We start from the raw sequence: 22361 nt of genomic DNA, 5'->3' as shown, positions 1-22361 counted from the left end.
TTATTATTTATACATTCATATTCCAACCGATGTACAAATACGAGTCTAATTAAAGAGTCATCAGTTGTGAAAAGAAACTTCAGTATCTATGATTTGCGAATAATTTTATTATAGACTTTTTGTTATTACATTATAGTACAGATAGGCTCGAACCAACTATCAAACACCCCACCGCACGATACATATCGAATCGAAATCGATTGTTCTTGTTCTAAAAATATAACGTAATTTATTTTTACAGCCTATGAACTTTTCCATCATTGGTTCTATACAGCGTAGGCGGTTCGTGGTTGTGATATGATTCAAGAACTTCAACCAAAACACCTTCAGCGGTAGTGCTGAGTCTTGCTTTACATCCTTTTGCCTTCTTAGAACAATACCAGCGTGTCTTGGTGTGTATGTGTGCATATGTGTGCCCCTTGTATATAAGTGTGATACCTTTCCCACGATTACTTGGTACAAATTCTAAAACATCTGCAAATGATTTCATTATTGAGTCAAAAGTAATATTTATCGAATATTATTTATACTTGTATTATTTTTCTAGAACATTCTAGGACATCAAAACATTAAACCTGATACATTGTTTGATATAAAATTTTTTGCAACTAATTTAATATTTTTCTTGACCTTTTCAGGAAAACAATAGAAATAAATATTTAGTCTTGCGAACAAAGTTCTACTTTAATTTGCTTTCAATAAAATCTATTTTAGAAGCCTTAGAGAGTTCAAAACACTCAACCCTATTAAGAAGATTTCATACTTAAAGCGTTGTATAACATTATAAAAAATTAAGTAAACGTTCAAATGAAAAAAAAAACTGTAATTAATAATAAAAATATATTCTATTAAATAACATTGTTTATCTCTTACGATCCGATTTACTGATTAAACTCCTATGTGGCGAGATAACCTATGAACTTTTTTGAAAGCAATTCACAAGGACTTGAATTGATATCATTTGTTAACCAATAGCTAAACTACAGTACTAACAAAATGAATTTCAAATTACTAACAGTATTTAAAACGGGGTATTTACCATGATTTTTATTTAGTGGAGCTCGATATTTCGACATCTAAAAATAAAAAACATGGTAAATATCCCGTTTTAAATACTGGTAGTAATTAAAATAACCATGTTAATATAGCATTTCAAATTAATTATTAATAAAGCCACTATCATAACATTATTAGGATATATTATTTAATAATAAATAACGAATTATATTTAACATAAACATATATGTTTACTCGCAAAAAATGCAAATGTAAAGCTACATGAATATAATGTACTGACTTTAATAATTTATTACATCGTACTTAAATGTAATATGCAATTAAAATATAGGCTTAATGTAACATTTCTACCAGCCAAACTGAATGTAAGAAACGGTTTTTACAAACAAATAAATGCACAAACAAAAGTAACATGTTTTATTTCTTAAATAACTATAATACTACATCACAACCACTGCTCACGTGAATTTATTTTATAAGGATGTATTTACCCTTACTCGAAATGTGGTACCTTGGAGGCACGTGATTGTGTTGATTAAACGCAAAAATTATTCTACCGTCTTCACCGAGTCTGACTCTAGCTTTACAGCCGATTTTTCTTTTAGAACAATACCAGTATCGACGATTTATAGTCTGAGCGAACGTGAAACCTTCCAACATTAACAATTTGTGCTTCAGACCGGTTGGTATCAAGACATAACCTGAAAGTGACAAATATTTAGTATATATATTTCACCCACTAAGCTGTTTAATACATTTTGAAATTATAATATAAAATATAATATTGAAATACAAACGTAACGGTGAAAGACTACGTGGAAGAGAGTACAGAGTATCTTACACAAACAATTGGAGGAAGAATATAATTTATGTCTTACCTGTACCTTCCTATATGGATGTACACACAACCCAAACACCTACTTTTATATATATTTTATTATCAAGGAAAACTTTAACTAATTAAAAAGATACTATTCCGTTTATATCCTTTATTAAATTAAATATTATTATCTTAAAAATTTCAAAGTAACGTTTAACCTTAACAACAACAACTTAAGTTTATTTTTACATTATAATACAAACAAACTTTATGTATATTAAAAATAATAATGTAATTTATATTAAATATAAATATACATTTATATTGCATATCGGCGACTACAGCAAAGGAAAACAGGAAAGTCTCTGCAATTACAAAAAGTTCTTTCTTTCTTCCTTTCTTTTTTTTTTTGAAGAATTGCAAATGTTGCATGTACAAAAATTGCCAACTATTTTAAAGGAAACGCACTATGGTGACGTTCTACATTTCTTAAAATTAAATAATGACCACTATCTGTGATGTGTATCTTTGGGGGGTTGTGACAGTGATCTGTCACAGCTGACATGACCTTTCCCTCGTCATTGAGCTTAACCTTTGCTTTACACCCCTTCCTCTTTTGCGAACAATACCAATGTTTCTGCGAGTGCATTTGCGCGAAGGTATAACCACCCATTAGCATCAATTTGTTTTTATATCCAGAGGATATAAACGAATAGCCTGAAAAAAAATCATCGTAATGAATATACAATGTCTTCTAAACTATAATAACTTTATTATTACCAACGAATAAATTAATTATGAGAAATTCCAGCCAGCTTCGAAACATTGCACTTAAACAATAGCTTAAATATGCACTTAATATAAACCCAATGACTTAAATAATCAACAAAAATACTTGCATAAGAAATGTATGAAAGATAATTAATAATACAAACATTTTAAGTTTTATATTTAATCGACTCAACATTAAAAGTAATCCAAAGAATACTCTCTTATTTATGCTTCTTAGTTATCTTCTACATTGAATATCTTAACTGTGATCTGAAATCATTGGAGTTACTACTCACTTATATAATACTCGTCGAAATTTTCAACTTCAATGTATCAGCCCCTAATTTTTATATAAAATCCATCTGATCCTTGTCGATATACTGGAGGATCATGGTCGTGGTTCACGTCACAGAACACTATGTCCAATTCGTCGACGCTCAGAAAAACTTTTGCTTGACAACCCTTAAATCTCTTAGAGCAATACCAGTGCCGTTTAGTTGTCTGAGCGTAGGTATAACCATTCAGCATTAACAACGTCTTGTTGCCCGGCAGACTTATCATTTCAAAAGCTGCATAATAAAAATAAAATTTTAGTTAACATATTCTAAAAAAAAAATATATCACTGATCCAATTACATTGTGCTGAAAAAATAATACAAAAAGAGATCTTATTTATTATTTATTTATTTCAATAAGTTCACTCAATCTATGTATAATAATGATTTGATCAGTGAGACAAAGTGTAATATTTTTCCTAGAGATGAGCTCGAATCTGTGACAATATAGTAAATTATTCCGTCTCATAATTTGTGATCGAAAATCAACCACTAATTTTCACATATTGTCCCGAAGAAGCGTGCGCGTACACGGGCGGTTCGTGATTATGTATATTGTCACAAAAATCTAATTCTGTCTCATTGCAATTTAAGTAAGCCCGCGCTTTACAACCCTTTCCCTTCTTCGAACAGTACCAGTGTCGTTTGTTAGCCTTCGCAAAAGTGAAGCCGTTTATCATGAGCAATCTTTTATTTCCCCGCAGTGTTATGAACTTGGAATCATCTGCAAAGAAATATTCCGACATCTGTCATTTACTTCAGAAATAATATTCATAAATATAAAATATTTCATTTAACAGTATATTAAGTCGTAACCGTCATATGAAAACAAAGTTATTTACTAATAGACAAAATACGTTTGACCAACAAGATATTAAATAAAAAACTGTGTCTAATCTTTGATATTATTTATTTGACAAACTTTTTCAAATTATTGTTTGTTATTAAACACTTTATAGAGCAAATTAAAATATCATATATCGCTTAAAAGGTAATTTATAATACTCAACATCTGGTTAAAAATGCTTCATAAATAAAAACGTGTCATCTGATTGTGTCGATATGTTGAGACTTGTAAATGGTTCACTACATGTCGGTTTCCTCCTCTCGAGATCAAGGTTACTCAACTGAAGCGTGCACATGTGGCGGGATTTGATCCAACACTGCATGTGTTGGATGAAAGAAGTCCACTCCAAATGCTTTCATTCACCGCTAACCACGAGATGAGTTATGAATTCAAATCACATAAAATGTAAATGATCATTTAGACACGACATCTTCGGTGAGGATTCATACGTTTTAATCAGTAGGTCGCTTCGACGCCGATAAGATTTAATAAATTACTGTAAAATTATAAATAAACACGTATGAAACAAGCATAAAAACTAAAACTAAACAACTCATTTAAAGGTAAATTGGTACCGGAATACTTATTCGCAACAAAGTCATAACAAACGAAATAATAAAGGTACTTCCATACCAAAGTAATATAAAAGTATCACCAGACGCATATGCCTATATATAACAATTGTTCTAAACATTACGATTAACACATACAATTATACATCATAGCATTACTAAATAATCACAATAACAACAAATACATTCCTCAAATACGCACTATTTGCCCTTCTTTAGTCTTAATATACGCCCTTGGTTTATGAGAATGTCTGTTGTCGAGTTCTGTTACAACGCCATCACATAATCTAAGCCTTGCCTTGCAACTCGGTAGTTTTGCGGAACAGCACCATTGTGTGGTAGTGGACTGTGAAAACGTATATCCTCCAATAAAGACCATGGGCTTTCCACGTTGTGACGTCACAATCCCGTACTTCACCTCTTCATCTTTATCGTCGTCATTACCATTATTATCGTCAGAACCAGAATCTATTAAAACAAACATAAAACTACAAAATGTTAGTCTATGTCGGTTAAATATATTTTTAAATATCAATATTTAAGGTATGGTTATATTATAATAGGAAAGTTCTAAGAAATAAGGAAAATAAAACATAAAGATTATGTAAATATTTAATCACTTAAAACTAGAAGGCATCTTTGTTGCAGTATTTTATGTCAACTTTAATTTCTGTAGCCTCAGGCTATCGAAATTATATTCAATTTATAAAATTAAAATGATATATAAGTCCATAAAACTAAACAAATACAAACTAAAAATTAATATGTATGATATAATAATTTTTAGCTTTTTAGTTCTATGTTTGTAGTTCCTATATACCCTATACTATTAACATACTTTTGTTCTGTTTCGTACGAGTGGCTCTGGTATGGTATCAACCATTCACCAGTTATTTTACCAGCAAACAAATTTTATCTATATCATAATAAGTAAGTAAAGTATTGCCAGTTTCCAGTTCAAAGAAGTAGTAGGCCAGTGTAATTTCACAAAAAATAACATATCAGATTTAATCAGTGGCAACGCGTTTACGGATTAAAAAGGTTACTAATAGATCTGAAAACACGTTACATTTTTAAGACGAAAGACTATGGGTGGAGGGGATCAGTTATAATTTTTCTACATTTACCCGTTTTCTTTCGGAATATCAATAAAATAAGAAATAGAAAATAAGAAATAGAATATCAATAAATACAAGAATACATAACTCCATTAATTGTGGTTCCGTTAAAACCACGATTTTTTTTTTAAAAAGGCGTACATTAACAAGGGAAATTAGAAAGGGTTACATTTTTTAAACCTATTTATATTGAGTATATACCCTCATATTTAAAACTTAACATAATTGAAGGGTCGCAAAAGGCACTAAGCACCGAGTAAAAAAAAAACTAAAATAATCGAAGTAACATTGAGTACGATTGTTTAAGAACACAAATCAGCGATAGAATCTGACTTAAACATTTATAAGGTAGACAGAGGATCGGCTTTGTGTCTTTCTTAAAAAAATATAAATTCCTCTTTAGATTTCCAGTTCTGCGCTTTATAATAATAATAAATATACATGAAGTCTCAAACACACACGGTAGCCAAAAAGATAAAGTTCTCGTTGATACTCGTAAAATTATTATTCTTCTCTGAATTTGTTTTCAAATTAAGTGAAATTGTTTTAATCTATTGAAATTGATATCCTCTTTATCTCCTCTAAAATCTGAAACACTGGCCGGTCTGTGTTCGAAATATCTTTTTAGGTTGATGATTGTGATTATTAAGATAAAGTTCGATGCGGCCTTCTTTATTTAACTTAAGCTTCGCTTTACAGGACGGATGGTGGGTGGAACATATCCAACGATAATGACCACTTCTAGCATAAGTAAAACCTTCCACTAAAAGGAGATCCCTTCCTCTCTGAGATTTCACAACATCGTATTGCAATGTGCCTAAAAATTAAGCAAATTCAAATTAAATATCTTGCTTTATGCATTTATATTAAAAGTTGTCTTTGATCAAACGAAATATCCAAAAACTTATAAACTTATGAATAACTAACAAGTAGAAAAATGATATATATATATATTATTTATTTAAAAAAAACAAGTACATCATATTTTATGCCACAAAATGATTTAAAGAAAACACTTAAAACCTATCTAGCTTTCAAACGCGACGTATTTCTCCATTCTGCATTTGTATAAATTTTTCTTGGTAATGATTGTGATTTCCGGATATGTTTGATAATACTCCATCAGGTCTTCGACTGATCTTCGCTTTGCATTTCGGGTATTTTGTGCAAATCCATCGACTGTGGGTTTTTCGGGAAAATGTGAATCCATTTAGCAGAATCAAATCCTTGCCTCTTCTGGATTTAACGAAATCATACTCGATCAATTCTAAAAGTAAATTTGTTTTACTTAAACCTCTTTTAGTTACGGTTTTATTTCTCTAAACTAAAGCTAAACTAAAAGCAATAAACTATTTCGACAAAATATATTTTCGATTGAAAGATCTGTACACTGTTGATAAATCGTTGAAGATTTTTTTGTAGGTTTGTGTTTAGAAATAAAGTACAATTTTTCCTTCTTTATTCGGTTAGAATACATTTATTAACCATGACTGAGACATCGATACACACTGACCACGTTACAACATCGAATAAATTTTGTTTATTGACACATTTAAACAATATTTTAACTTATTTTATAAGCCTCTGTATTAAATAATTTCATTTTTGTTATACCATATGATTTACAATTAAATATTGCTGATAGTATTCAACAGTCTTTAGTACTTAAAGTAACAGCCAGTCAATGTTACACTGCTGGACTGAGGCCTCATCTCCTTTCAAGGAGAGGCTTATTCCACAAGTCTACTTGCCGGAGTTTGAATCCATAATCATCGGTTGAGAATCACGTCTTCTAACCACTGGGTCGACTTAGATTTACTTTAAAACATAAAACCAGTTAAATTAAAGGCAACAAGCTTAAATGTCAACCATTGATAAGTAAATAACACATTAAAAAATATATAGAAATTAATTGTGTGTGTGTGTATCTATAATAATCTCCTTTATTTTCCTCCTATTAATCGTTACTGGCTTTATTCAATAAAAAATAAAAAGACAAGTTAATTGATTGAATAATAACAGTTGCAATATCGTAACCAGTAAAATAGTTCCTCTGATTTGTGAAACAAAGTTTATCGTAACAACCTCTATAGTTTTAAGACCAATATGCTAAGCTATTGTATACATCAATAATTAAAGAAAATTAAAATAAAAAAATAAAAAACAAAAAACAAACACAAACATTATTTGTACGACTCAATTTCTCACTCCTCTCAAGTTATACAAATTCCTTTCTTAAGTTTTCTTATTCTCAAGAGAGTGTTAAGGTGTCGCTGGTTTCAACGCTTTGAGACCTATTGTTGTGGATGGAATAGAACGGTCTCTTTTCTCTTAGAAAAATCATTTATCAGACTACGAGCTACAATCGTCTGCATTGCAAGCTGTACATCAGAGTCCCTTATGGTCGTTTGCCAGCATTTAAATCGAAATTATTTAGATCTTTAAAAGTTGATGTCCTCTTCGTGTTCTTTAATATCTGTAACACTGGCCAACCTTTGTTCGACATATTTTTTTGGGTTGATGATTGTGATTATTTTGATAAAGTTCAATACGATCTTCTTTATTCAATTTAAGCTTCGCTTTACAGGACGGGTAATGGGTGGAACATACCCACCGACAGTTACCACTCATAGCATAAGTATATCCTTCCACTAAAATTAGATCTCTACCTCTCTGAGATTTCACAATATCGTATTGCAATCTCCCTAAAAATTAAGGAAAATTAAATATCAAAAAGTTTTCTTTGGCCAAATACATTGAAATGCAATTTAACTTTTAGATTCTAACAACTCAGAAGTCGCAATATATAACAACATATTTATTTAAAAATCGTACATCATATATAATATCAACATATTTAAATAACATTGAATTACCTAAAATTATACACGAACTATTTCTCCATTCAGCATCTTTACAAATTTTTCTTGGAAGTGATTGTGATTATCTGATATGTTCGATAAGTTTCCATCGCGTTTAAGACTGATCTTCGCTTTGCATTTTGGATATTTTGTGCAAATCCATCGAGTTTTATTTTTCCGTGAGAAGGTGTATCCGTTAAACAGAATCAAATTCTTGCCTCTTCTGGATATAACGAAATCATACGCGAACATGTCTAAAAGTATATTTGTAATATTTAAACCTTTATTAGTTGAATATATGATCTCGTTTATAAAATATCTCGTTTAGTCTTACTGAATATATTGTTGAATGGGTTTTGTACCACTTATTATAAAACAAATTAAAAGCAACAAATTATTCTGATATCTTCGATTGGTAAACATTATTTTAAAATTAGTTATAGCCATTATAGATTATAAAATACTATCAAGTCATGCTGGCCACTGCCGACTGCTATTGTAAATTTTTGAATGAGTTTTATACATATAGTCCGTGAAGCAAGAATCAATGAAATTCTGTAACACGTGTAATCACCATCACGTACTTTAGCAGTAGCTGGAATAAGCTCCAAATGTTCTCCTCAAAGGGAGAGAAGGCCTTGCTCAGCAATAGGAAATCGACAGTGCGCTAATTTAAATAACAAATAACGTGACTTTATTAAAAGTTAAAGTGACCATACATTTAATACTGAATATTTTTGGACAAATTAATAAAAAACTTATTTTTAAGTTATGAATTTAATGGAATGTTAATTTACTTTTTTTTCACTTAATCGATAAAAGAAATAGAGTAAGTTAATTAAATTGGAACACACGTTTAGTTTGATCGCATCTCTAAATCAGAAACATATTCTGCGAAAATATTTGTACATAAAAAAAACATATACATGTATTCAAATGCGAACTATTTTTCCATTCTTCATCCTAACAATTTTATCTTGCAAATGATTATGTTTTTCTGAAGCAGTCGATATGATGCCATCCAGCTGCCGGCTGACCTTCGCCTTGCATTTTGGATATTTTGTGCAAACCCAAACACGTTGCGTGGATTGTGAGAATGTGTATCCATTTAGAAGAATCAAATCCTTGCCTCGTCGCGATTGGACGATTTCGTACTCGATCGTGTCTAAAACGTCTTATGAATTATATTTACAGTTTATAACATCTATCTTATAGGCCTATCAGTTTTACAGAAAAAGAAGTTAAATACCTTGACAGTTCTTGCATTCATATTTTCTGAATTTACTTATTTATGCTCTCAATAAATTACTTTTATTTTCAACAAACGCAACATAAATCAAAATCGAAGGGCAACAAATAATCTCAAAGAATTCATGATATGATGTGCCGATAACATTTAATGTTAGAATTACATAACAATACTAACATAATTGAAAATCAAATTTTTTAAACATATTGAAATCCAAAAACAATAAAACAATTATTACCGTATCGTTAATTTATATTATATAGTAACAATCTTTTTTGGTATTTTTTAAGCATACATTTTAACATAAGTAACAAAGTAATAAATCTAAATATACAATATTTAAAGTCGCAAAAATCATGAAATTTTAAAGTCAGCGTTTATTTATTGGTTGAAGAAGAACATTTAACACAATATCTATTTATAAAGACGTATAATTTCTCCGTCAGCTGTTCTTGCGTATTTCCTAGGAGGATGAGAATGTTCTCTGCAAATACTGGTGATTTCACCGTTTTCGTTAAGTTGAAGTCTTGCTTTACAGTCGGGGAATTTGCTTGAACATATCCAGTAACACTTTCTGATTTGCGAAAAGGCATAACCATCGATCAAAAGCAACCTTCGTCCTCTTTGCGAAATGCCAACTTCGTATTTTATCTCCAAAGCTAAAAATCAAATCTAATTAAATCATAGAATCAACTTGGGAAAAGGTTAATTGATTTATACTCATTGATCTTCATCAGAATTAGAAAATCTCTGATTATTGCGATATGACCTGAATAGTCAGAGATGTTAAACCATTTAAAATAAGCATACAATACAACTCAAATGAATAATTACCTTCAGCATCCTCCTTTCGTTTTTTGGGAGGATGAGAATGATGTCTATTGAATTTAATAATCCTCCCATTCTTAAATCGAATAGTCGCGTCACATTTTAAGTTTTTACTCTTGCTAGAACATCTCCAATAGTCTGGACGAACCTGAGTATACGAATAACCTTCTGCAACCAACAATTGATTACCTCTTCGGGAAGGAATCAATTGGTAATCTAGATCTGGAACAGATCACATAAATAGCTATCAAACTACGTTAATTATTTCTTTAAATAAATGTGTATAGAGAAACATTTACCAGTTATAATAGTAAAAACTGGTCCTATTTTTTATTAAATTAAATATTTTGGCGCATAGGATTTTACAATTGGTCAGTTCTTTATACTCATCAGAAATCTTGTTTGTCTAGGTAAATAAAACAAATTTCAATAATACTCTTTATTCATTCTACTTTCCTTAAACATTACACAAAAAAATGCCAGATAATCTCGAAACTAAATTTTTACGTAGCTACCACTCGTCGTGACCATATATTTAGGAGGTTCGTGAGTGTGGGATGGTGTCGTACTCTGCAGTAATATCCCCTCGCGGCTAACTTTGACGCGAGCTCTACATCCTGCATTCTTTTTCGAACAGTAATAATTATCCGTGTCTCTCATTTGGGAATAAGTATAACCTTCGATCATTATAAGAAACTTTCCACGTTGCGTCGGTATTTTGTGAACACGTTTGCTATCATCAAACAACTCTGAAAACAAAATATACAACCAACACTTTTGTTTACATTAACACAGAGATTTTAAAATCAGTACAATTTAAATCCAAAATACGAATTAAGTTTAAAAAAACATTTATTGGATCAGTTTTTTCAAACAACACACCATCTATATGTATGCATAAAGGTATATAAGGCTGAATCCTACAATTATGAATGTAGTTTCTTAAATATTAGATTAAATAGCGTAGACAAAAATAAATAACATGATTTAATCAGAGTATCAAAAGCATTTTAAATCTTTTTCTTATATGTCACAGAGAATTTACAAAAATAGTACAAAAATCTTAATTGTGAATTTTAACATAATGTCCATCTGTAGTAATCAAATACTTGGGTGGCGAGTGACTGTGTGTGGTAATTGACAGTGGTGAAATTTTCCCGTCTGCTTGCAATTTAACTCTGGCTTTACAGCCCGAGTCTTTCTTGGAACAATAGTAGTTTTTGCTTTGCTTCATTTGAGAATAGGTGAAGCCTTCCAACATTAGCAAATATTTACCACTACGGGTCGGTATAAACATATACTCATTGTTTCCTGAAATCATATATAAGTAAAGTCGCAATTGCAGCGTCTTTGTATCGATTTTGTTTTTATTATTCTTATCTAAAAAAGTCTAGAAATACGATAATTATTACCAATTCCAATTCTATCATTAGTATATGGTGCTCTATCGTTAATTAAATTTATTTTAAAGAATAGTTCTTAACATAAATTTTGACGAAGTAATTTTGTCATAGTTATATTTATTGTACTTATACTAAGTACTTTGTGACTCTCTATGGATTATTTTAAGAACAGACACAAGATCCTTTTTTTTGTAATAGGTTTACTTTTTACGAAATTGCTAACTGCTAAGTTGTCGGGTGCGAGTCTTCACAATACGTAAAAAATAACGAAATAAACTGTGTCAATTTGGCAAACTAAACTGAAAGTCTTTACTAAAATATTAATCAACTCAGATTAACTAATGTGACTTTTATCTGAATGATCATTGGTCGATTGCAGCCGATGTCGTAATAGGCGATAACCGTTCTATATTTAGTGAGATTAGTAAACCTGATTTTAATTTTTTCAGTAACTAGAGACATAAAAAAATACTTCTGCACCATTCTTTTTGTGTACATAATAAGTAAATATTAAAATCAATGAAAAAAAAACACATACAAGTAACGTGCTACACGTATCAAGCTTTAATAAAAAAATATTTTGCTTTATAAATTGTCATTCCTAAATATAATGCACAAATATTTATTAGGTACATAGTTTTTACTTTAAATATTGTAACAATTTTAACAATACACAACCGGCTGACCGGTTATCAGAATAACGATCACGTCAACAGTTAAAAGAGTTATCAATAATCCTGATTAAGATATGTAAGTTTATTAATCTACAGCGCGTAGACATTTACAAAATATATAGAGACCAAAAAAAATTTTTCTTAGTAATGGAAAATAATAATAATACTGAATAATTAAAATTATATAAAATTAACCTCGCAAGGAAATTTAAAGTATGCTTGCAATCAAGTTACAGAAAAGTTAACAAAATGATATAACTTTGAATCTAGAAAATGCACACACTTAAACAATAATCAAGAAGGATTAAACGTTGTCGGCGATCATCGAAAATTTACGTGATAGTAAGGCCTAAGTACCACCAACTATTACCATATTCTACCGCAAAATATCAATTCTCTATATCGTGCGTTCCGGTTGAAAAGGAGAGGGCAGACCTAAACATTAGCTCAACATAATTGTAAAGAACAGTTAATATTTCTTACATTGGAAATGTACATATATACGCGAAATTTGACCTATTTTAAATAACTAAAAAAAAAAAAATGAGTAGTTTATCAGACTTAAAATAATTACTTGTTAACGTAAGCCTGGAATCACTAAATACTTAACACAAATCAACTTTTCTAACAATTCTAATTATCAGTAATTTGTTAGTTTCTTATAAAACTATAAAACAGAAGAACCTAAAAAACTATAAAAGTTTTCAAATAAAATCGTATACAATATAGTTTACAACACAAATTATAGAACGGTAACTCTTACAAAAAAAAATAGCGTGATAATCATATAGCATAATTTCGTCAACAACAAATTTAATCGATTCAAAATCACTCTAAAGGTTTTTGTCAGGGAAATATCAGCAAAAAGCAAGGCGACACACAAATATATATTTCAAGATTTCAAGGAAGCAAATCGAACTTATTGATATGTTTATAATTTATCCGATATAGTTATTTTGATATGCTATTATCACGCATGCATTGTATGAATTGCATGTACGTTAGTAGTTTTAGGAGAATACAATTCCGTATTCATATTATTCGAACTAAAACACACATCAAGGCTGTATTTTTAAGTGTATGCCATCTGAACTTTTTACGTATTTCGGCGGAGGATGGTTGTGAACTAAGTTTTCAATATTCTTAACTATAATGAAATTCTCATCCAATTTCACCTTCGCTTTGCATCCTTTCCATCGCATCGAACAATAATAATTCTTCGTTGTGTTATGCTTTCCGAACGTATAGCTATTCAGCATCAGCAAAACCGATTTTCTTGTTTGTATCAATTTATAATCTAAGTCTGTAATAAAAACGAAAACCATATTATGTCATTTAAAATTGTGAGGTTCTGGCTGTGCGACGTTGTTTTCGACACCACCTTGGTTTCGATCATGGTATTCTGAATATAAACTGACTAGTTTGCGTCCGCGTATGGGGGTCAGTCGTAGGTTTTAGGTATTATACGTCTTTTGGGTGCAAGTTTGCTTCATAAAAAAAATCTATTCAGTCGTTTGAGACAGACGGGCCAACAGACTGTCTTGTTTGATATTAGATATATGTACATTAAAATACTTTTTCTTCAATATTTATATTTGTGTATTTACGCTATTTAAGCGCCAATATAATTCTGGGTATATATGTATATGAGTTTAAATAACTTACGATATAAACATATATGAATACCAAAACAATAGTTGAGGAAAATAAAAAAAAATCTTTTTAAAAACAATATTATTTTTTATCGGTGTTTATAAAAACAAAGTCACGAGCACCAAATATATGTATGACCTACACATACTAAAAGATGAATATATATACAATTGTAAAATATATTATATTGAACGGAATGAAACCCGATAGGTAGCTACATAGTAATAAAAAAAACAATCACTTCAAAACATACCACACCATTTTAAACATTTATTAACGCAATTTGTTCTTTTTATAATTTGCTCATGGTACTTTATTATTTAATTTCAATACTTTAAAAATTTAACAAAAGTGATAAAACAAATTTAACAAATGCTTCCCGCAGACCAACAGTCAGAATAACATTAACGCCCCTATAAAAACCGGCGTCAGAACCTTTATATTTTTAACTTACAGTATTTTTGACACAGTTGTACTAGCTATCTAATAGATTTGGAAGTTATTTTTGTCAGTAAATAAAACTAATATTATATAAATGTTTGTGAATGTGCTATGCAGGCTATGGATAAGTTATTTAACAAAAACACATAAACAGTTACATACATACATTACCAGAAATCTAAAATCCTCAAATGTTATGAATAATTACTTAAATTATGGAATAACGTTACAAACGTGGTAGTCAAGGATTTGAAATCAACATAATAATGTACTGCTTACGGAAATATGGTAAACTTTTTAAATAACTTAACGAAAATAATCTTCTCTAAAAATATAAATTTTTCAACAATTTGTTAGTTTCTCGTAATGGTTCAGAAATTGCGAGAATTTTGGTTTATGATTTAGTCATGTCATAGACAGGGATTTTAGTTTATTTGTCGTTGAATTTTGTTTGAATCCTAGAAGTCAAAAAAGACTCATTCAGGACTCTGTACTATCTTAGGACTTATGATTAATTATGATTCAGATTTGGCAGCAGGGACTTAAGTAATGCTTTTAATTTTTCTTTTAATCAGTGATCGAAGATATTAGTTTTCTATGCGATCTTACAACCGTAGAATTTTTTATTTTAAACTATGCGTGATTGTTGTTTTAAGAAAATATATTCTATTAATCTGCCTTCGTAATTTTAGAGAACTGGATGTCGTCATTTTGGATTCTGATGGTTCTTTATTTTTGGACATCCAGTGCTTATGAACACACAATTCGTAATTTGCGAGACCGACAACTTAATAATAGGATATGTTATTAATTTTGAGGCAGTCATGTATATCATTAATTTAATTTTCAATACTGATTGTAGTACAATACACAACTTATGCCATAAATAGTATTGGAGATCACACTTAAGTAATCTAGATTCAAAATTAACAATAGCTATACGTAAATCCACATAATTCAATGAATTAATCTGTTTTTTTTTTTGTCTAAAACGTTCAAATATACTCCATTTAATAAATTACATAATCCTATAAATATTCCCTTTTTTCCGTACCATTAAATAACATTTCAAGTCTGTATTTTTAAGTAAATCCCATCTGAATCTATTATGTACTTCGGTGGAGGATGGTTATGAACTAAGTTCTCAATATTTTTGACTACGAGGAAGTTCTCGTCTAACTTCACTCGCGCCTTGCATCCTTTCCTTATCATTGTACAGTAATAATTCTTTGTTGTATTATGCTTCCCATAAGTATAACCGTTCAGCATCAGCAGATAAGATTTTCTCGTTTGAATAAATTTAAAATCTGGAACGAAAATCAAAATTCATATCATTCATTATAATTTTTTCTATTCTGTATAGTCACCAACTTGGTTTAGGCTGTGGACCTTATTTAGGTCGTCGTAGAAAACCTTGTACCAAAAAAAATTAAAACTAAAAAATATACGTTTTATGTCATTATTTTAGTGGACTTTAAATAAAAAGAAAACAATTGAAAATCAACATTATTTATTTTATTATTAAATTAAAGATATAATTTTAATTATGAGTAAATTCATTCATACGTATAAAAATTGGTGTTAATATATGTTCGTGATGAACGGACCGATCGCCTTCAACCGGTCCAAGGCGATCATAACACAAATAATATTATGCCATAAATACACACACGAGAATATTATGCCACAAATCTAATTTAAATTTTTACTGTACCTAAAATCTCACTTAATATTTTATTATACTTTTCCTTCAAACAAATATTGTTAATCATATTGTGTAATTATTTATGATTAACCATGATTTACATGTTGGTAGGGCTTTCATTATACATACAAATCAAGCAGTAAGTATTGACTTAGTATTGTTTTGTTGCGAGTCCACAATGTATACAATGTATACAAGAGATATAGCACCTCAGTGGCGATGATAGCAATAGTTAAAATCTCACACGGCGCCAATGTCTATGACGCCAATGTATATAAACGCTTCAAAGATCATATTTATCATTATTTAAGGTATCATCACACAATGATTGTTAAAGAAGTTTTTATCTAAATGAAATCTATAATATATACACTACGCGCAATCGATGTTGGCCGCCCTGAATTTAGTCTCAAGAGACGTTCTCACTTGTAAAACAATAATCATCTGTAGTTTTAACCGTAAAACATGTTTGTATCCTCAAATATAACCTGCATTACTATTTTTTTATTTCTTAAAAATTCTGCTCAAAGCACGTAATATAATATTAATTTCTGACCGCCTAAAAGTTACTCTTATTCAATTTTGTAGTCACTCTTTGCATCACAATCTCTTATTTTTTGTCTAAATGTGTTACAAGCAAGTAATTTTTTACTATTTTATTTATTAAATTAAATTAATTAATTAAAACTATGCTTATATATTTAATTAAACCAATGTATATTTATCTAAGAGCCGAGATGGACCAGTGGTTATAACGCGTGCATCTTAACCGATTATTGCGGGTTTAAACCCTGGCAAGCACCACTGAATTTTCATGTGCTTAATTTGTGTTTATAATTCATCTCATGTTCGGCGATGAAGGAAAACATTGTGAAGAAACCTGCATGTGTCTAATTTCAACGAAATTCTGCCACATGTGTATTTCACCAACCCGCATTGATGCAGCGTGGTGGAATATGCTCCAAACCTTCTCCTCAAAGATAGAGGAAGCCTTAGCTGAGCAATGGGAAATATACAGGCTGTTAAGGAAGAAGGCAGGAAATATGGGTCGGCCTTCTAAATGCACTGAAACAAATGACAAGTCTAGTCAAGTTTTCACATTTATTGCTCAATTAGTGTAGATTATAATTAATTGAAATGGAACTATCTAGAAGCTTATTCACTAAATTAAACATATTAAAATCAGGGAAAATAGCGCGTAATATGCACACAAAAACAGCAATATTACGTACCTCCTTTATTGAGTCGACTTAAACAAAATATTAAACACACTACATTTTATCTTCGAAATACTGTATTTAAATAATGTATGAATTTAACACATTTAATAAATCTAATTAATACATTATATATAAAGTAATACTACTTAATTAACTATTTAACATTTAATTTAATAATACTTGAACCAATTATCAAATAAATTAAAGAAGTTATATGATTTAAATAATCAATTCAAGGGTGTATTTTTATGTAGAGTCCATCTGAGCATTGCACGTACTTCGGGGGAGGGTGGTGATGTACTAAATACTCGTTACTCCTCACTATAATCCCATTCTCTTGCAGTTTCACCCTCGCTTTACACCCTTTCGCTCTCTTCGAACAGTAATAATTGCTTGATCTGTTATCTTTTGCATATGTATAATTATTGAACATCAACAGATTAGCTGTCCTGGTTTGAATAAACTTGTAATCAAACTTTTCTGAAATTAAATATATTTAAATAATCATATTTTATTTTCATTTCAAATAAAACTCGATTAAAATTCAATATTTTAATGATTATTAGCTTACAATAATCACATTTTTTACCAACTCAATAATTAAAGCGATTTGGTGATGATGGAAGGAAGAGGTTCTTTTATATGTAAAGAAACTGATGTAAAAAGTCGTTTTTAACAACAATGAAACCTTCCTTTATTATGGAAAAATTTCATAGGTTTTATTAGTTGAGTCATCATATCAGAGAATTATATATTTTTGTTATACCAGATTGAAATAAATGGTTAAGTAATCTATAAAATTGTTTATAAAACCAGCTGGTACACCAACTATCTAGAACTATGTGTACCCTGTTTCTGATAGATCCAAATATTTAAAAGACTTTTTTACGCTCAAAATTTTTGAAAATTTAACTCCTGATTCATTAACTTTTATAAAAATCTTTAAAGCCATTTTTGGGAAATCAAATGAAAGACACATATGTTACAAATAATATAATTTAATATCGGTGAACATACATTTATAAATGTTAATCCCGAACTGTTCACCACAACGGTTGATATTCATGACGATATTTTCAAATATTCTCCAGAGGCCATTTGATAATATTGTGGAGGGGGGTGTAAATGCTTCAAATCCTCTGATTTATTTATTACAAAACCACTTTTATCGATTTTTAATCTTGCCTTACAACCTTTATTTTTCTTTGAACAGTAGTAGATGGAACTCTTGGAATTTTTCGCGTACGTGTAACCGTTCAACATTAATAACGAAGAATGCTTTGTCTTTATAAACTTACATTGATAGCGTGCTGAAAAAAACATGTATAGGATTTATAAACATTGGTTGCGATTTTTTAAGACTTTAAATGAATTATTCCTATATGACGTAAGAAAAAAATGTCGTTACCTAGATAATGATAATAATAACGACATTTATTTCGACAAGTATGTTAAATTGGTCTTATAGTATTTCACCCTTTCAGGGACACAGTACACTATACTCAATATCTAGGTAATTTTTATGACGTCTCTAGGTGTTCATTGGCCCAGCTAGTGTTAAGAAATATTAGTGTCATTTGAACTATGATATCAATTGAAATTTAAGTAATCTTCTAGCATCAAAAGGTATATAAAATACTCACTTTTTTATAATTTGGCCTCATTTTTTTACCAATTATATAATATGTATGTACAATATAATCATTGCAAAATCACTATCATGAAGACAACTTTATGTATAATCCTGATTCCGTGACGTGATATTTCGGTGGAGGATGTTGATGAATGAGTGAACGTTTAAATATCAATCTTCCATTCACGTCAAACTTGACACCGACTTTACAACCTTGGTCTTTCTTCGAACAATAATAGTTTGTAGTATTGTTACGTTTCGAGTAAGTGTATCCGTTTACCATCAGCAAATTTCCACCGTGTCTCGTTTTAATAAATTGGTAACAATAATCACCTGAAATATATACCTTATTTCATATTTTTTTAAAACTTTTAATTTTTTTTTAAAGACGTTGGTAATATGCCATAGATCCTTAATTTTATGTCAAGGAAAAAATTGTGACTAAATAAAAAATAAATTATTATCGCTGTAAATTATGTTTTTAATACTTCACTGCACAATCGAAATATATATCGTAGTTCATTGTTATACTTGTGTCATTAATACAAAATATTTACATTTTATGACGAAATCTTAAAGTACTCTCCCGAAGATGTTACGGCATATTGCGGGGGTGGATGCTGATGCGTCACGTAGTCATAACTAATGATTTTGCCTAAATGATCCAACTTCACTCTAGCTTTGCATCCTTGGTCCTTTTTCGAACAATAGTAGTTCGAAGATCTACTGTGTTTTGAATACGTGTAGCCATTAAACATAAGCAGATGTCCACCTTTCCTTGTTCGAAGTAATTTATAATCTAAAAATTAAGAACAAAATAGCAACTTATTTATTTAAATTTAGATTTATATTTGGAGGATATTATTAAATTGAATAGAACACCGACGTACTTTTTAAGATATTTATTATTGTTTAAAAATGATATTTTAAAATAAATACACTATGACTTACTGTATATAAAACTATTTATATATACAGATAAAATAGCAGCCTTACCCCTGTATTTTAATGAAGGATTTATTTACAATATCGATTCTATTCGAACAATAAATAACAATAAAAATAGGTACAATATAATATCATATTTAGTTCGTCTTGAAATTTTCCCAATATCCGTTATAATGTATTGTCTGAAGACCACCTTAGATATTTTTTTAAGATGAGAGCTTAAGATATGTCCCGTTAGAGGCTACTACGTATTTTGGAGGACTATGATTATGAAAACCTTGAATAAATAACATTTTTCCGTCTGAACCCAATTTAATCTTGCACTTACACTGACTATCTTTTTTCGAACAATAATAAGATTGTTTCGAACGATTGTTCTGAGAAAAAGTATATCCATTATACATTAGCAAAAGTTTTCCACGTAGTGATGGTATTAATGTATAGTTTAAATCTGGAAATATTATAAACATCATTATTACGATCGATATAAGCATAGAAATAACGAGATGTAATTTATGTACAGTATTTAATATAGATAGGATATTTATATTATACTAGTGTGTTGCCCGCGTTTTACATTTTTTTTTTTTTTAGTCAACGTTAGGCTGCTCTCTACCTAAGTAGCAACTTTTTTCCGCTCTCCAAAATTAAATCTTCGTTAAATCGTAACAATTTTGTAAATTTCAATTAAGAATCCTCTATAATTTTCTACACATCTACGGCTAGAGCTCTTCAAAATGAGGCCATAACCGATTATTTATGTGCCAGCTATAGTCCCATAATCACTGGGACAGAAATCGGCTTACGCTATTAATAAATAAAATATTATTGTATATTTTATTAATTTATTTTATATTTATTTAATAAATAATTTCTTAGTGTGCTAACTTCAAAGCCCTTCCATCTACGGACTTACGGAGATCTATGATTTCCTATGACCGGAGGTTGTCTGGAAGAGGTCGCTTTCTAAGCGATAAGACCGCATTGATAATCTTGTCTTACTTCTCTACTTATAATTCTATGATAAAATAAAGAGTTTTGCTTTATTTAATCGTCATAAAATATATAATATACATATAAAGAGAAAACTTTGTTCACTTTTATAATGAGAATATTAATATAATTAGGAATACAGCTGTTGATATACTATATATGTTACAACTCTGCTTCTAAGCGAAGACTTAATTGAATTATGCTAATATCTGATGGTGAGAACCATGGTGGCACGTTTGCCCGTATTCATGCTTGTAAATTAAAAAATTAATGAGTCTACTCTAATGAGACGAGTTTTATTGCTTAACTATTTCCTTTCTTGAATTTGAATATTTTATTAAAGACAAAATCTTAAATATTATATATAGAGAACATCTATATTCTGTAACAGATTATATACTTATAATTATATTATATTATATGAAATATAGCCTTTAATTTACAGAATTTTAAATATTTTTACATTTATTTTCGGTTAATGTTTTTTTTATAGATTTCTGTTCAATAATAAATTTTATATGTGTATATATAATATACTGTAATAATACATAAATGCTCATGTTTAAATCAAAAGGAGACAATAAGTCGATAAACAACTTTTAGATCGAAGAAGATTTATGAAGAAATCATGTTATTTCCGGCTGGAAAATTAGATATTCTCGGTTTTTCTCTTCTGTAATATACATTTTAGGAAAATTCATGAGAATTAATCTGTTTATTTATGAAAACCGCATTAAAATCCGTTGTGTAGTTTAAAAGATCAAAACGTACAGACGACAGGAAAGGACTCTGTTTTATACTACATAGAGATGAGGTTCACAGATTTTATTTAATTGGTAGTTTTATTTTTTTAATTCCTATATTATATTATTTAGACGTATTATTTAATATCCACTAATCCAACGCACCGCAACCAGCTTCATTCTTCCAGTAATATTACGGTGTTAGTTTAATAATAAATTAATGGAAGTTATCAATTGTATTATTTATTAAATTTAGATTTTTTTTTGTCTATTTTGCACGTCGTCTAAAAATTTAATAGAGAGCATCCAGAGATACCTCGAGATGTCTCAAATATAATCAGCTGGTTTGATAATATGATTCAAATACTTCCACTATTAAGCTCATTAATTTCTCATCTCATTTTTTTTGCAATAAAACCTAATTTCATAAATACTTTGCGTAGTACATATTTAGTTATCTTCATTGTAGGTATAGCAACTAGCGAACGACCTTCACGTGAAATGTGTGCGCATGCGATGCTAGCAGTATT

The 22361-nt window shown here is 29.6% G+C and overlaps 2 protein-coding genes across 5 annotated transcripts in view; one reads left to right on the top strand and one right to left on the bottom strand.

Moving 5' to 3' along the window:
- Positions 1-22361, top strand: part of LOC125067160 (modifier of mdg4) — a 335555-nt gene that overhangs the window by 269610 nt on the left and 43584 nt on the right. The window lies entirely within an intron of this gene.
- Positions 117-1710, bottom strand: LOC125067165. The gene is made up of 2 exons (XM_047675579.1): positions 1509-1710; positions 117-474 (listed from the first exon to the last, which is right to left on the bottom strand). Exons 1-2 carry the CDS (start codon positions 1675-1677, stop codon positions 236-238), a joined length of 408 nt encoding a protein of 135 aa, XP_047531535.1. The 5' UTR covers positions 1678-1710; the 3' UTR covers positions 117-235.

This window comes from Vanessa atalanta, chromosome 11 (genome assembly GCF_905147765.1).
Source record: "Vanessa atalanta chromosome 11, ilVanAtal1.2, whole genome shotgun sequence".
Classification (NCBI taxonomy): domain Eukaryota; kingdom Metazoa; phylum Arthropoda; class Insecta; order Lepidoptera; family Nymphalidae; genus Vanessa; species Vanessa atalanta.
Note: the sequence above shows the minus strand (reverse complement) of the source record. Positions and strands in the feature narration are given on the sequence as shown.

What these genes read in the sequence shown, in the direction of transcription:
- LOC125067165 (XM_047675579.1), bottom strand. Translation starts at nt 1,677, where the DNA reads ATGTTGGAAGGTTTCACGTTCGCTCAGACTATAAATCGTCGATACTGG. An exon ending in GTACCACATTTCGAGTAAGG is followed by an intron (nt 475 to 1,508) that starts GTAAATACATCC and finishes AATCATTTGCAG; the next exon opens with ATGTTTTAGAATTTGTACCA.